The sequence below is a fragment of the Penicillium samsonianum genome (assembly GCF_028829775.1).
Source record: "Penicillium samsonianum strain IBT 33392 chromosome Unknown utg000002l_segment0_segment0, whole genome shotgun sequence".
In the NCBI taxonomy this organism is placed as follows: Eukaryota; Fungi; Ascomycota; class Eurotiomycetes; order Eurotiales; family Aspergillaceae; genus Penicillium; species Penicillium samsonianum.
Genome location: NW_026643260.1, coordinates 1,876,198 through 1,892,506, shown reverse-complemented (window position 1 = coordinate 1,892,506; position 16,309 = coordinate 1,876,198). Strand labels below are relative to the sequence as shown.

General features: G+C 49.4%; 5 protein-coding genes across 5 annotated transcripts; 3 read left to right on the top strand and 2 right to left on the bottom strand.

The window, feature by feature from the left end:
- Nucleotides 1–514: 514 nt before the first annotated feature.
- N7471_002563 (glycoside hydrolase family 2 protein) lies at nucleotides 515–3,306 on the top strand (the record flags this gene model as incomplete). Its single annotated transcript, XM_057275283.1, has 5 exons — nucleotides 515–645; nucleotides 708–1,664; nucleotides 1,719–2,149; nucleotides 2,223–2,458; nucleotides 2,524–3,306. 5 exons carry the CDS (start codon nucleotides 515–517, stop codon nucleotides 3,304–3,306), a joined length of 2,538 nt encoding a protein of 845 aa, XP_057139921.1.
- Nucleotides 3,307–4,364: 1,058 nt separating this feature from the next.
- Nucleotides 4,365–6,162, top strand: N7471_002562 (Major facilitator superfamily domain general substrate transporter; the record flags this gene model as incomplete). The annotated part of the gene is made up of 5 exons (XM_057275282.1): nucleotides 4,365–4,581; nucleotides 4,635–4,904; nucleotides 4,959–5,109; nucleotides 5,166–5,631; nucleotides 5,698–6,162. The coding sequence occupies 5 exons, from the start codon at nucleotides 4,365–4,367 to the stop codon at nucleotides 6,160–6,162; spliced, it is 1,569 nt and encodes a 522-aa protein (XP_057139920.1).
- Nucleotides 6,163–6,672: 510 nt separating this feature from the next.
- Nucleotides 6,673–8,973, bottom strand: N7471_002561 (Zn(II)2Cys6 transcription factor; the record flags this gene model as incomplete). The annotated part of the gene is made up of 3 exons (XM_057275281.1): nucleotides 6,673–7,557; nucleotides 7,628–8,690; nucleotides 8,753–8,973. The coding sequence occupies 3 exons, from the start codon at nucleotides 8,971–8,973 to the stop codon at nucleotides 6,673–6,675; spliced, it is 2,169 nt and encodes a 722-aa protein (XP_057139919.1).
- A 2,471-nt stretch (nucleotides 8,974–11,444) lies between these two features.
- N7471_002560 (uncharacterized protein) lies at nucleotides 11,445–11,863 on the top strand (the record flags this gene model as incomplete). The annotated part of the gene is made up of 3 exons (XM_057275280.1): nucleotides 11,445–11,491; nucleotides 11,612–11,673; nucleotides 11,727–11,863. 3 exons carry the CDS (start codon nucleotides 11,445–11,447, stop codon nucleotides 11,861–11,863), a joined length of 246 nt encoding a protein of 81 aa, XP_057139918.1.
- A 665-nt stretch (nucleotides 11,864–12,528) lies between these two features.
- On the bottom strand, nucleotides 12,529–14,942 carry lysF (homoaconitase LysF; the record flags this gene model as incomplete). The annotated part of the gene is made up of 2 exons (XM_057275279.1): nucleotides 12,529–14,826; nucleotides 14,877–14,942. The coding sequence occupies 2 exons, from the start codon at nucleotides 14,940–14,942 to the stop codon at nucleotides 12,529–12,531; spliced, it is 2,364 nt and encodes a 787-aa protein (XP_057139917.1).
- Between the last annotated feature and the right edge of the window lie 1,367 nt (nucleotides 14,943–16,309).

Below are 16,309 nucleotides of genomic sequence, written 5' to 3'. Positions count from 1 at the left end.
GTGGGATCAAACATCTAATGTTGGAAAGAGTCCTCAAGATCAGGTTGAAGAAGCCCAGCTTGCTAAACATGTGTCAGGACACGATCTACGGGTTGGTGTAGAGGTGAACTGGACCACATGCGATATATCAAAAGGCGGAGTTCTTCGGGGCTACCTGTTTCAATCGGACTCCCGCCCACTGTCGGCTCAAATAGGCAATTGACGGAATAAAAGGGGTCACAGCGTGACATTTTCGGCCGATCTACATTGCAGGTGGGGCAGCATGTGCTAGAGATCGCCCTGCGGCCTCTACAACATGAAGATATTGTATCGAGAGGACGATGATTACGTCCTGTTCAGGTGCGCATGGTTCATTCTCTGCAGATTCCAAGCTCAATGGTTTAACTGCACAGAAATGGCCCCAGTTGTCCACTACTGGTATAAATTGGCTCATTTCACGCTCTCTGAAACTGCTCTCACTTGAATGTGCCATGAAACACCAGTAAGAAACTTGTCTTCCATTTGAACCACGAACATGGCTTTCTTCAAGCAACCCCTGTCTACCGATTGGACATTCAAGGACCGAGATGACGAGACACTGGATGCATGGATGCCCGTGGCGACAGTGCCTTCCACGGTGCAGCAGGATCTCATTGCAAATAAAAAGTCGGGGACTCAACCACCTTATAAACCTGAATTTGGCTGACTGATGTTTCTTTATTATACAGACTCGAGGATCCTTACCTAGGCTTTAATGAACTCAAGGCGCGCTGGGTCAACGAGAAGTCATGGGTATATCGACACGTTTTTCAACGACCGGAAATCCCTGCTGGTGCAACCGTGGCGCTGGTGTTCGACGGCTTGGATACCATTGCCTCAGTCAAACTCAACGGCGAGGTCATCCTCGAGTCCAGCAATATGTTCCTGGGCTACCGTGTGGATATAACAGAGGCCCTGGGGTCATCCGACAGCACAAATGTTCTAGATATCGAATTCGATTGCGCCCAGCTCAAAGCAACCGAGCTACGAAAGAAGGACCCGAATCATAAATGGGAAGGCATGTTCGGAGACATGGCTCGCTTAGGCGTGCGCAAGGCTCAATACCATTGGGGTTGGGATTGGGGACCAGTCATCATGACAGCTGGTATCTGGCGTGAGGTGCGATTGGAAATCTACTCTGCACGCGTGGAAGACCTATGGCCACAAACAAGCCTCGCTGCTGACCATAAAACGGCGAGCGTTACGGCAGTTGCTGAACTTTATGCGGTTAATCCGGAAGACTGTGTCGCTCGCTTCCATTTGACTCTAGGTGGACACGAAATCGCCTGCCAGGATATTCCCATAAACGCCGAGAAAAGTCCCCAAGCCACTTTTGAGGTCGACAATCCCGAACTGTGGTGGCCACATGGCTACGGCTCTCAGACCTTGTATGAAGTGTCAGTATCACTCTTATGCGATGGAAACGAGCTACACCATGTGTCCAGGAAATTCGGCATTCGGTCCGCCGACGTCATTCAGCAGCTGGATAAACATGGAAAGTCATTCTTTTTCCGAATCAACGGAGTAGACATTTTCTGTGGGGGTTCTTGCTGGATCCCTGCCGATAGCCTACTACCTAGTGTCAGCGCAGAGCGATACCGTAAATGGATCGAGCTAATGGTGGCGGGTGGCCAAGTGATGACCAGGTATGCTAGAACAGAATCTACTTTTAGGGAACGTCTAACAATCACTTGAAACAGAGTATGGGGTGGCGGGATCTACGAAGACGATGCTTTCTATGACGCTTGTGATGAGCTTGGCGTCCTAGTATGGCAAGACTTTATGTTCGCTTGCGGCAACTACCCAGTATGGCCAGAGCTACTAGAGTCTGTACGACAGGAGACAGTCTTTAACATTCGCCGATTGAGACATCGTCCTTCAATAGTGATCTATGTTGGGAACAATGAAGATTATCAACTCCAGGAGCAGGCCGGACTCACTTACAACTACGAAGATAAGGACCCGGAAAGCTGGTTAAAGTCCGACTTCCCCGCACGCTACATTTACGAAAAGCAACTACCAGAAGTAGTATCCGAGTACTCGCCGAGTACTTTCTACCATCCGGGAAGCCCATGGGGCGATGGAAAGGTCACAACCGACCCTACTGTGGGAGATATACACCAATGGAATGGTCAGCCAACCCAGCTCCCAAAAGTATTGTCAATGGGATTTTCAATCGAATATTCTGGCTGACGGCTCTATAGTATGGCATGGAACGCAGGAGAAATATCAGATCTTTGACGTCTTGGGAGGGCGCTTTAATAGCGAGTTTGGGATGGTAGCCTTCCCGCATATGTCGACGATCGAGTACTTCCTTGAAAACGAGAAAGACAAGCACCCACAGTCACAAGTTATGGACTTCCACAACAAGGCGGATGGACACGAGAGGCGATTGGCGACCTATCTAGTGGAAAACTTACGCATGTCCACTGATCTAGAGGTTTGTTGTTTATCCCGGTCGATTGAACTATCAAGAAAGAAGAAAATTACTCACACTCTACTTAGACATACATCTACCTCACACAGGTCGTCCAAGCAGAGACGATGATGTTCGGATATCGTGGATGGCGCCGCCAATGGGGTGATGATCGAAAATGTGGTGGAGCGCTGCTATGGCAGTTAAATGACTGCTGGCCCACGATCTCGTGGGCAATTGTGGACTACTTCCTGCGGCCAAAACCTGCGTATTACACAGTTAAGCGAGTGATGCAACCACTCGTGATCGGTGTACGACGTGCCCACCACGACTGGAGTGTGGTGCACGCAGAACCCGCCAAAGAGAGTGAGTACGAGGTGTGGGTTGCTAGCAACCGACAGGACGTGCTGCATGGAACCGTCGAGCTACGATTTTTATCGGTGGTGACCGGTAAGGATCTGCGCGCCCCGGCTGTATTTGAGAACGTCACTATTTCAGCCAATGGTACTTCCGAGATCACAAGTGGGATCATTGATCATGTCACCCAGCCCGAACCACATGTTCTGGCCGCACGGCTATGGATAGACGGTCAGATTGTGGCCAGGGACGTCGACTGGCCACAGCCGTTGAAGTATCTCGATTTTTCTGATCGTGGACTAGAAGTGAGGACGCAGCCAGGAGCTTCAGCTGGACAACAGCTCCTGGTGATCAGTTCACAGAAGCCGGTGAAATGTTTTGTCTTTGAAGAGCGGGAGAATGTGCGGATCAGCGACAGCGCTATGGATATTGTTCCGGGAGATGAGCAGATAGTAGAGATTACAGGGCTAAGTGACAGTGACCCACCGTTAGGGTATCGTTACCTGGGTCAATAGTCTCTTTCAACCATTTTAGAACCAGGGCTGCGAGACAATCCGAGTTTTTAGTTGTGACATGACTGCAATTTGAAAATAGAAGAGTCTTCTTGTAGGACCATCTCTCTACATAGTGGAAAAAACTGTGATGTTAGCTACTCCGGTGTGTTGCGGGAGAAACATCGCCTCTGAGTTCTCGTGAGGCCTTTTGTGCAGAATAAATTTTCACCTTCTACTTGTCATAATAGGTGACTGGGCTGGTTTTGACTTCATTACAATCTTAATTTAATAATTATTGAGGCGTCTATCTCAAACCGAAAGGATATATATTCCTCTCTCTCGGTATTTCGCTAGTAGCTCAATCCGTGGGTTTCTTTCCCTTTCGTCTTTATAATTGTTCTCCCTCCCAGTTCTATAGTCAGTTATTAGGTGAAATAAATAAATATTATATTATGAGAAGCGATGTAGGATAGCCGTTTGCGACCTCGGGAGCGTTTATCGCCCTCTCTCCGCTTAATAACATGGCAGTAAAGGAGCTAGATGGTAAAAGCAAGAAATAGAAATCACATGGCAATGGCATTTGACTGTCACTTCCTACTAGTTCCGGCTCCATATCCGCAAGATGATTTTTGCGGAGAGCTTCTATTGTGATTGGGGCCGAAAGACCCGAGGCCAATCCGGGGGAATAAAAGGCGGAGTATTGCCTTTTTGGTCGAGGAGTAGGCGGAGGAAGCCGAGTCATTTTCGGTGGATGGCGAGTTGCCGGCAAGTTACCCCGGTTTTCTGGGTAGCGATCGGCTTGGATCGCCCGTTCGGGGTAATTCCCATCCCCACCAAGGAGCCGAAGAGACTCTCATGATTGGACAAACAGAATCCAAGGAATTTGACCAGATCCGTTTCAGCTAAGGACATCCGAGACATTCACACACGTACCACTTCATGCCCACGAGGGAGAGAAAAGCAAGTTCCGGCACTGCAAGAATAAATATCATGCCACGGCCATCTTTTCCCCAATGAATTGAGTCATTCTTTTCGCGGATTACATCTCTCGGCGTGGAGAACACGACCTTTTCAGCATCATGGCAGAGAATTCACATACAAGCGAAATAGTCGAGAAGGAAGGTGCCAGCGATGCCATGCACCAGGAACACAAGGAGGGCGTCAAGGTTGAGACTGTTCATGGCTCACTGGCTCTCGACATAGCCAGGCGGAAAAATCCCCCGAAGCCGTGGAGCGTTCAGATGAGGAAGCTATACTTATTCTTGACCGTGGCATATCTTTGCTCAGCCGTAAACGGTACGAGAGAGACGCTTGAGGGCTGATAGAAAATTCATCACTAACTAGTTCAGGATTTGATGGCTCGCTTATGGGTGCCCTGCTTCCTATAGCGCAGTTTCGTGAAACCTTCGGCTCGGGCTTGGTCGGTGCTAAAGCCTCCTTGATTCAAGGAATGTACACCATTGGAGGTGTCTGCGCGCTGCCGTTTGTCGGAGTTATCTTGGATACTTGGGGTCGACGGTGTGGCATGTTTGCTGGATCCTGTGCTGTCATCCTGGGTACTATTCTTGGTGGTACTGCCAACCACATGGATCAGTTGCTTGCTAGCCGATTCTTCCTTGGTACGTGTCTCGGCATTGCCTATTTTGGATGGCGTTGTTAATAACATATCTCAGGTTGGGGATACTCCTTGGCCTCCTCTGCCGCACCCGCCTACGTCGTCGAGATGAGCCATCCTGCATACCGTGACATCCTTACCGGTTTATACAATTGCCAGTACTTCATCGGCGCTATTGCTGCTGCCGGTGCTTGTCGCGGATGCCTGCGGTTCGAGAGTCCCTCGCGTGGCGCATCCCCATTTGGTGTCAGTTGATTTCGTCCAGCATTGTACTGTTAACAGTTTGGTTTATACCCGAATCACCTCGCTGGCTCTACAGCCATGGGCGCCGCGAGGAAGCCTGGGATGTTATCACCAAATACCACGGCGAGGGCTCCCGAGATAATTCCTATGTTCATCTACAAGTCCGAGAATATGAAGAGGCGATTAACCTTGAAGGCTCGGATAAGAAGCAATGGGACTTTAGTTCTCTTGTTAACACAAAGGCTGCGAGATGGCGCCTTTTGTGTGTGGCTATCGCATCTTTTATGAGTCAGTGGGCACAGGCTGGTGTCACAACCTACTACATTGGCGGACTTTTAGCGACAGCTGGTATCACTGATACGACGCGAGTGCTGGACGTCAATCTTGGCAACACAGTTCTTTCTGCTGGCCTAGCCTATCTTGGAAGCTATTTGGGCCCAAAAATCCGACGCAGACCTATGATGATTGGCGCTTCTATTGCTTGCAGTGTACGTATACACGTCTCACGTGGTTCTACTTTTATCAATGTTCTTGCTAACTTTCTGGATATAAAGATCTGCTTTGCGAGTTTTGCAGCCACAACCGGGGTGTACACGAAAACAGAGGCACCAGGAGCGGCCACTGCTTCTATCGTGTTCATCTTCTTGATCGGCGCTTGTTTCAGCTTTGGCTGGACTCCATTGCAAGCCATGTACGCCGTCGAATGTCTTTCATACGAGACTCGCGCCAAGGGTATGGCCATGTACTCTGTGTTCACCAATATCGCCTTGCTGGTGAATCAGTTCGGAGTCGGAAATGCCATTGACGCCATTGGCTGGCACACATATATCATTTTGGCTGGCTGGAACATTGTCCAGGGAGTGTTCATCTACTTCTTCGCTGTTGAAACAAACAATCGGACCCTCGAAGAACTCTCGGAGATCTTTGATGCCCCCAATCCACGGAAGAAGAGTACAGAAAAACAACAGGTCTTGGTTTCTGAGAATGAGAACCAGGTGATGCAAGTTAAGAGTGCATAGGTTATCCTACCCAGTCGTTTCCAGTTCAGGATCAGTTCATGCATGGTGTATTTTTAATTACTGCGAATATTCTACCATAGTCACGTTATGCAAATACTCAATGGTTTGCTCACCAGGGTTTATTACCGGCTGTGTTTATATGTATCAGACTTGATGAAAATCTATGTTAGTCTGAAAGAGTGCAACATCCGCTAAAACGACATATTCGAAAACAGGATAGATTATCCAAATAAGAGCCTTGAGATGAATGGATCTACATTTCCTTGCGAATCCGATTGTTGATATCACTTTGGTTTTCTCTCACCCCTGTCTTAGCTTTGTCAACGTCCAATTGGATTTGCATTCCACTATGCATTTTGACGTGGCCCTTCTCCATTTACACAAGGGCTTAATAAACGAGGTGAAAAGAGTTAATAGGCTCAAAGACCCAGCCTAATCCATAAGAATGGCACATTTGTTTGTATTATTTGGGAGGTAGGGTTATATACATTGGAGCAATGCGACAATATCTCACGTATTTCCTCCAGGGGAGTTCAGGAAAGACATTGGCACATCTTCATTCTGAGTATTGAGGTCAAAAACCTCAGGCCAGAGATTGCTATGATCCCAGCTCAAATACTCCCACATGTACTGAGACGACATCGTTTCAAATGAAGTAGCAGTCCAATCCGAGACGCGATCGCGGGTGATCTGTTGGCCTGTGTTGAAAGCATTGAGAGGAGGGAAATTTTGGGTGTCGAGACTATCTCCACTTGCATCAAGCGGCCCTGCGCTGGGACCATGAAGGTTAGCCTCGAGAATTCCCGAGATCACCTCGAGGGAGCGTCCTGCGGTGTGCCCGTAAGGCTTCATGCGGCCAAGGGCCAACATAGCTGTTTCAACCTGCGTCTTACAAGCTTCGAATGAAGCAGCGGAATCGTGATCTGCGACACCAGCGGACAAACAAATCAATGGAACCATAGTGGCCTGGAATAACATCCAAACAGCGTTCCAACCGATCATTTGATTCAATTTTGTTATCGAGGAGATGTCTTGGATGGAAATCGCTGCGATTTCCTGGCATTTCTGAATAGCGGTGCGTTCTTCAACCCGAATGGCCATGAATGGAATTCTTCGCATTGCATAGTTCAGTAGAGTTGGGCGATAAAGTAACATGCGGTGATTGTAGAATCGCCAACGCATCACAGTACGCACTGCATATAGTGATTCAGGACAGGGTTCGTAATCCTTAAGGACCGGCGGCAGGTCATGCCACCACCGAACAAGCTGCGAGTCCAGATTGAACATCTCCGTGTGCGATAGGGTTGGTAGCGCAGCTAACGATTCTTGAATTTTCAAGGCAACCTTCACAAATTGGACATTTTCTGTCAAGGGGAGGACCTCGAAATAAGATTCCTGTCAAGAGTCAATTTAGGAAGAGAGCCTGGGTCTTTCACCAGGAAAGAAAGGGTCAGGGAATGTGCACCTTGTCAAGCCGGCTAGGCAAATTGACTGTAATGCTCGGGCCAAAGTAATCCATACTTGGCCGGCCGAGCGTTTCGTGGCCCCAGGTCTCCAAACAACAAAGTGACCACCAGACGCGACGTTTGAATTCCTGAATTCCGGACTTTTTGGGGTCGAGTATCGAATGAATATCGGAAGGTTCCCGCTGCAAACCTAAAGTAACCGCCATCCGCAGCGATGCACCCATAAGGGAGTATGCGAGATTCGGCTGGCTAGTATAGTGACAGTACCAGCCACCCATGAGTCCTAGGGCCTGAACGACTTCAAGGCTAGGGTTCCCGAGCGAACGAAGATTTAAGTGATTCATTGAACGCTCAAAATACGCACGGTGGGTATTGTTATCTGCGCCTGCGGCTGTAATATTTCCCAACGCAAGAACTATATTGAGTAGTGCAAGCCATCGATCATCCTTCCGACGGCCAAGCATGTAAGTTGTGCGAAAAGCTTCTTCGTCTATAAGTGGTGCAAATGGCTGGAAGTTGACAAAGTACGCATCTAGCATTTGAAGTTCCGTGGGTGGAGGGTCAGACTGAGGTGCAGTCCCCGATGGGGGTAATGAGGTGGTTGGCTGCGAACATTGGTCTTTAGACAAGGACTGAGCGAAGTATGAGTTAACTGCTGGATGGAGCCATGCAATGACCTTCAGTGCAGCCTGAATAGATGAAACACCTAGGTATGAGGTGGGGTGTCGAGCCGATAGGGATAATGCGTTGACGTCGTCTGAGATATGTCCGACTGATTCCGAAGCACTAGCACACTGAGTTTCGTCAAGTTGCTCTCCGGGTATTGTATGTAGTGACTCCAGACCAGGCATTTCTCCTGACAATGCAGAGTCGTGGGTGTCTAGGGACGCAGCAGCAATCGATGAATCTTGGTGCTGAGAATATTGGGATCCGCCTGCGGTCACCAAATCTAACAATTTATCCCTTGAAAAATGGGCGATGTTCTCGGGGGCAGTGTCGGGAAAAAGCCTTTCAAGTGTGCTTTTGTAGTCGGGCGAGGGTGTTGTCAATTTCTCCGGCTGGCTAATTTGATCAGTTTGTGTCCTCAAACCCTGGGTCTAGCTTTTACAAGTTTTCTTGTTTACCTTTGCAACGGTCGAGGTCCCGTATAGCCACACAGGTCAGGCTTCTTGTACCATCGACAAGCTTCACAGGGCTTCTCGCCATCGCATTTAATTTTCCGACGGCGACACGAAGTGCAAGCTCGTGGTGTAGATCCCCGTCGACTGAGTCGTTCACTTCGCCGTTTATGCTTTGGGTTACGCAAACCTTCTTGGCCGTCCTGGGCTTTGAACGCAATAAACATGATTGAGAGGTATCTCAATGATAGAAGCCCTGGAGAGTAATCAGATGTGGGGTAAAGTTCGAGGTTCCATATGAAAGAAGGTGAGAAGAGACCTCGGGACTATTCAAAAGATAAAAGCTATGTGGGGATTAAAAGGGCTAGGTCGCATACCACGAGCGTTTTCTCGGGGTATGCATACGATCCTTGGAACAGCCAATGCGGGGGGTTCGGGTGTAAATCCATGGATCAGGGGAAACTTTCCCAAGGTTTCAGAATTTGTGCCCGGTGGCCTAGATAGGAAGGCGGTATCACGAAAAATTCCCGCTTAGTCAATATTCTTCCCACCTCATCCAATTGAATATCCTTTGGCCTCGGCTCCCCAATCCACTTTTATCATGCGTATATAACTCCGAGGATTCTCCGACAGCCCCATGATCCCTGTCTGGTTAGCATAGGCGGAGACTAAGCTTTTTTGGGCAGGAAATAGGCGGACCTTCCTCCAACTTCGTATAATTCGTATAATGGGGTCCATGGACAATCCAGCCAGATCGTTGTGCTCGGTGGTAGGTTTTCTCTTCCATGGTTGTCTCCTTGAGGTGAGAGAACAAGTTTGGCCTGAGGGAATATGGAAGGAGAATAGACGTAGAGTCGCCAGGGATGCTGATTATCAAGCCTTCGCCGTGGTTCTTCCAAGGTTATACTGGAGACTAGTTATCGATCTGTGGCTTATTTGAATGGCCTCGCCCCGGATCTGCACGTTCTCCTGCACGTAGTGGGACAAAGCGCACATTCCCCGGGTTTGTCCAATATATAGTGCGACCCCACTCGCCCCAGATCAGATTTCTCTTAAAAGATCCCTGATTCGGTTTGAAAGTTGCACCAATGCATGCAGAGGGTACCTAGGTAGGTAGTTCCCCGGACAATGAGCAGGCTTGGCAAATGGGTGAGGGGCGGAGACCAATCATGCCCCCAGACAGCCAGGCTTCCCCACCCCCACAGCATACTTCCGTATCTAGGGCTTTGCTCAATGTATATTACTTGAACTTCGACCTCGAACCCACGCCCAGAAAGAAAGCAAAAAAGGGAGAAGGCATCTTGGTGAGAATGTTTAACTTGAAAGCGGGCACAAATTGGTTGTTTGTCGTCTGTTACCCCCGTGGAAATCGGTGAGGAGCTGGCGCCTTTAGAAATTACTTGCCCCGACACCCCCTTATTTATATCCATCTCATTTTTTGAAGCATGGAACGACTTTATGCGGATTTTCATCATCATGAGACATTTCAAATGCCTACAACCAGCCATTCGAAATCAACGCGAGCATATCCGACACTTCGTCCACGATCCGCTGGCAAACCACAGCCTTCGCCATCGACATGGTGCAAAGTAAAGTAGGCCATTTGCCTTTGGAGCATTCTTGTGGAATGAGACAGTGGGAATCTTGAGTTTGAAGCTGCTAAACACCATCCGTGCTCGCCTTTTCCACATTAGATGAGTATCGAATAGAATAGTTCCTTTTTAGCTCATTATTTTCTCATCATGCGACAGACCATTATATAGTTCGAAGTTTCAGTATACAAGCTAAAATATGGAGGATGTTGGATTTTATTTTGCATTGTAGACATTCACAGGTATCACATTCTATGTATTGGCATAGGACTAAATGTTAGAAAGAATGAGACCTGTAGCATGTGGGTTGTACCCCGGATCTATAGGGCGTGGGGCACTGCACTGCACACAGAGTACATATTGGTAAGCTCTCACAAGGGAGCCATGGGCTGAATATCAAGATCAAATCCCTCACATCGGTCCTCCCCTTTTACTATGTCCTTACGTATTGCACTCCCAACTTCCAAATTGAGCTGGGTGATTTCACAAGAAGCAAAAGACATGGAACCATTCATGGAAGAGGAAGTTGGAGATTCATCTCCGAGAGGCTATCGAGGAGTGATATATCGAGTGTGGGTCGTGGCTTTAGTAGGCTGGCTATGTATGTGGGCATTGAAACATATATGTACAATATATACTGTACTTAGAATGATACTGCAGTTTTAGTAAAGCGCGTAAAGTTATATCCTGAGACGGAGAAAGGCTAAACCCTTTCTCATAGGTGGCGGAACTTTCGCTTGCAACCCTCATTTTGTCGAAACTATGGCCCTTACTTCAAAGTGTTGTGAAAAATAGCAGAATTGAGTGGCCGTGGGTGTGCCCATATTGGGAAGGTGCTAGAATTGCCTTCATTCTTACTTATCTCTCACTGCACTTTCAGCTCCCCCTGGGTCTACACCCACGAGTCTCATACACTTTTCTTCCATAATTACCCACTCCTATCTACCGTCCTGACTTCGCAATTTACTAATTCCATCGTCCTCTTACGCACACCTTCCCTCAATTTTCTGTTACCGTACCTACTTATATCCTCATTTTCTCTTCGATCCCTTCTCAACTCCTCAACTGCTCTTTGAATTCTCACTTCACCTAACCGTTCCGCCACAATGCTGATTGGCGATATACAAATACTCAACAAGAAACCAAACTGGTGGTATTAATCGACGTGTCAACTGATCTCCCACGTACCACGTCACTTCGAGGTTCAGACCGAGGTCAGCAATCGGTGCCTTGTGCCTCTTACCCGAAATAGTCCCGCAGCATGCATCTAAAGGGCGGAATTCCGGCACCCCCTTGATGCTCGATTTCGTCACTATCATGCATCGAGCGCCGCAGGTCGGAGAGCACGAGATCGCTTTGAATGTTGCAGATTTGACACTTTTGAATAGTGTCCGGTGGCGCTCCCCAGTCTTCGTCCAACGCTGAATTGCCAGGCCAACGAGCAGAGCGAATGATCTGTTCAGAAAACATGCACGCGACTGCCCCACAGACCAAGTCGTCATCCTGTCGTCCTTCTGCCGCGTAATCTGCGATGAAGGCCACCGCCTAAAGACTATCTCCTCGCGTTAGCACCAGTCTGTCGCCCTCCTTCAACGGGATTTCACCTGGTGTATCACAGCTACCACAATGTGGAATAGGGCCTTGGATTACTACGGTACTCTCGCGTTACTATAGAAGAAGGAGTTTTCTATCCCGACTGATAGCCCGGCCAAGTACCCTCCCAGTGCCAACCCTTCCCCAGCCGCCGCTAGCGACCCGCTAGAACCGTACATCCAGTGGTCGGCTCTCGATAAGCTTCCCCTAGAGAAAAGCCGTACTACCTTCTAGATCCCCGCGGTCTGGTGGTTCTCGCCCGGCGTGGAAAACTCTCCGCTGATGTACTCATAACCATCATACTTTTGGCTGTGGTATTTTGAAAATTTAGTTTCATAACGAGGAATAAAAGAAAGATCATGTCTGGTGAAAGTGTTCTAGTATATTCTTATTCTTTTTGAAGATGTGTCCTTGTTGAACAGTCAGAAACCTGCTCTATGGTACCTGATAATGATGAAAAAATAGTACAAAAAGTAAATATGCAAAGACATACAATAGCCAAGAATATGGCGGTGGTCACCTAGAACATGAGTACATCAGCATGTTCTCTGAACTGGTATTTTCCACCGGCATTGGTCTGGCATGCCTAATGTGTCCTCACCCGGACTTCGCAACCTTGCCCTTGACCCAAGCCTCTAGGCCACCTTCCGCAATGATCTCCTGTACATTGGCTGGGAGCTCGCCGACCTGCTCAGTCCAGCTCTCTCCTGTCTCACCCTCCTGAACTTCAACGATGGAACGCTTCACATCCCAAGTCAAAGTCCAGCCTGTCCGGCGCGTCAACTGGCGCCCCGCGGCCTCACCAGAAGCTGGCTGGGCGAAGCTGGTACGGAGGCGCTCAACAAGTCGGGGAACTTCAAGGCCCATGAGCGCGTTGTTGATACTGTTTCGGGAGAAAATATTGCCGAAACTGCCAGCGACGACCAGCGGAATCTGCTTAGCCAGAATTGCGGTCGCTGCCTGTTCTCTTGAGGATCCACAACCGAAGTTGAAACCGGCGACGAGGATGTCACTTGGCTTGGCGATGCCCTTGAACTCGGGATCGTAGTTCTGCATGCAAGCGGCGGCCATATCGTCCTTCGAGACGTTGTCTTGGTATGTCAATTTACCGGGGTAGATGCTATCAGTGTCGAGGTTGTCGGCATCGAGGAAGACGATCTCGCCGCTGATCCGTTCGGGGAAGCCTGGCAGAATCTCGGTGGCGGGCTTGGACTCGTCTCCGGCGGACTCAACCCGATCGATCAGAGATTCCATCTGTTGGAGTAGGTTGGTGAGCTCATTCTCGGTGGTGGGTTCAACGCCGGTGCCGAATCCGTGTTCCACGCCAGACCAGTTATCTGGCACTTGGTAGGCGCCGGGGCCAGAGATAACGCCGCTGAGAGCGCTAGCAGCCACGACTTCGGGACTTGCCAGGTATGCCAGCGCGTCTCTTGAGCCCATGCGTCCCTTGAAGTTACGGTTGCTGGCACTGATGCCAACCTCACCGGGCTCCAGAAGACCTGTGCCGAGGCCAATGCAAGGTCCGCATCCAGCAGGAAGCGGCTGCGCACCGGCGTCGAGGAGAGCCTGCCAGTCGCCAGTGGATTCAGCGGCCTCTTGTTCGGGCATGGAAGCAGCTGCGATATAGAGTTTGACACCGTCGGCAATCTTGGGAGTTGTGCCGGGGTTGGCCTTGGCGGCGTCTTTGAAGACCTTGGCAGCCGCCGCGAGATCGGAAGCACGCGAGTTGGTACATGAGACGATATATGCGCGGTTGACTTTGATGTTCTGTTGGACGAGCTCGTTCAGTGGTGTTGCGACCTTCACTGAATTAGGACCTGAGACGTAAGGCGAGAGAGTAGAGAGATTGAGGTAGAGCTGCTTGGCGTACTGAGCATCAGGGTCGGCTGTGAGGGGGTTGGCGAACAGCTCTTCGATTCTTTCGTGTGTGATGCGCTGGCGGGTTGTGCGGTCGTCAGACATCGCTGCCTCGGTAGCCTTGTATCGTAGCCAGCGCTTGAGAGTCCGGTCAATTGGGAAGAGACCAGTGAGCGCGCCCCACTCAGTCGTCATATTAGCGATCGTCAGGCGGCTGTCCACAAGAAGGCTTTCCATTGTCTCTTCAGAGCCGGTAAACTCAATTGCGTGGTTCAGAACGTCACTGTTGAAGAGACCACACAACGCGACAATCACATCCTTACCTGTCACGCCTACTGGTAGCGTTCCGGTGAACGTTACCCGCGCAACAGGGGGAATCTGCCACCATGTCCGCGACGTTGCCCAAATACTAGCAGCGTCTGTCCGTACAACAGCAGTTCCAAGGCAACCAACTCCACCATAATGGTTACTGTGGCTGTCTGAGGCTACCGCCATGGTACCCGGCCACGCGTATCCTTCTTCCACCATAACCTGGTGCCCAATACCCCGGCCCGCAGGGTAGAAGTCGATACCATGCTGTCCAGCAAAAGTCTCGATCTGCTCGTATTTCTTAAGGTTCGCTGCGCTGGTGTTTTGGACGTCATGGTCGAGGGTCATGACGATCTGCTCTGGGCGGTGGACCTTCGTAGCTCCCATAGACATGAATTTGAGAGCGACGGGCCACGAGTTGTCGTGCGTCATGCAGTACCCGGGGGCTAGACTGATGTAGTCGCCGCTCCGTACGAGCTTTCCTTCGGGTAGACCGACAGCATAGCGTTGTACAATCTTCTCCGTCAAGGTTTGCGGCGTGCGTCTCTCGGAGGGAGTCTCGGAGAAAGGCATTGAGGAAGCATTCTCTTGCTGTGAGTGGAAGCCATCGGCCTGAGCGAAGGCTGTCGTGCTCAGCGAGCGAGAAGAGAGGGATTTCGAGATCGATCGCAAGGGATGATGAATTGTCCTGCTTGGGGCGCCGAAGGACGGAGTCCACCGCGGCCGAACCTGGGGGAGTCAGATTGAATTGGATGATCATTAGACGAAGTGGTACTCACCGTTCTGCATATTGTGGTGGCCGGAGGCCTAGCCACGCGCTTCAACAACATCGAACACGGAGACATTGGTGAGTCAATCTAAGCAAACTTTTCCCAGTCCCCGACTTCGGGAGTCGACAAGGCGCGGTATCACGTGATTTCGTCTTCCGGGGGCTTCAGCCTCTTGTGGCGAGGGAATTTCAAATCAACCCCGGAAATCCCAGGCCACGTGACATGAAAATTAATCCCGGGTTTTGTCCTCGGGTCTGATTAGCGTGGAACTACTCCGTAGATCGATGTACATCACGATGTGGTTTTAAGGAGAGAAAGTATGTACTTCATAATAGCACAGCAATGGAGTAATTGGGTAATTAAATACCACGAGTTAAGATTTATTCGACTAACCAATTGACACTTAGCTACATATGTATGTAGCAGGCGAGGGTAAGACCGGGACTCGCTCTACGATCCCAACCCATTTATCAGGGTCTGCATGCAGATCCAGGCACGCAATGTATACGGAAGTTAGTCACTCTGGAATCACATGAGCAAGTACTCGCATCTTTTTTACCCAGCATAAAACAAAGCATAAAGAGAAAAGAGGAACACGCATACCACACCATTAACTAATATATCTCAGTTGTTTGAGATGAGGGAAAATGGGTCATCTTCTTTTAGTAGATCCGAATAATTCCTGAGCCAAGTACATTGCGAGAATGGCTATGTCTGTTGAAGAGGCTCAAACAAAAGGTATAGTGGCATGATACGCCCAGAGAGGATGCTCCAGGTATAACTGGTTGACCAATTAAACCTGATTACCTGATTGAACCGTGTCTTGGCATACGCACGTATCCGGTAAGTGTGACATGCAAATTCGACCGATTAGATCTATATTACGTTCAATAAATATGAATACTGGCCTGTCACTCATTAACTTCAACGTTGGTACTTATCACGACCGTTCCAAGGTTCCAAGGTTATCTGGAAAGTTTACGTAACATACAAGATTCCAGGTTGGAAGGTTCGGCCACTCGGGACCCATTCGCCCCTGAGATCTCGTAGCTGGAAAGGGTTAGCGAGCACACGCGATAAGGCCATTGAACTAAGGCCAAGACTAAAATCCGTATATGTACATACAGATTATTCTGTACATATTTACTCCATAGTTTGGGGCAACTGACAAAATCAGATAAATTGAGACATTGGATCGAACCGGGTGCGAAAATGCAGTCTTGGCCGAGGGGAACGTGCGCTTAGACTCGGACACCCCGGTTCCCAAGCCGTAACCCGACCGAACGTAATAGCTGGGTTGGGGGCCATAACCCGTGGATGTGTCCATCTAAGACCGTTTAGGTAGTGAAATCCAAAGGTGATAAAACACAAAACCCATGCCCGGCTCGTGTCCGGATGCGGGTTAAGTCACAGCCCGTGCGGGGGCCATATATATTCCCAAG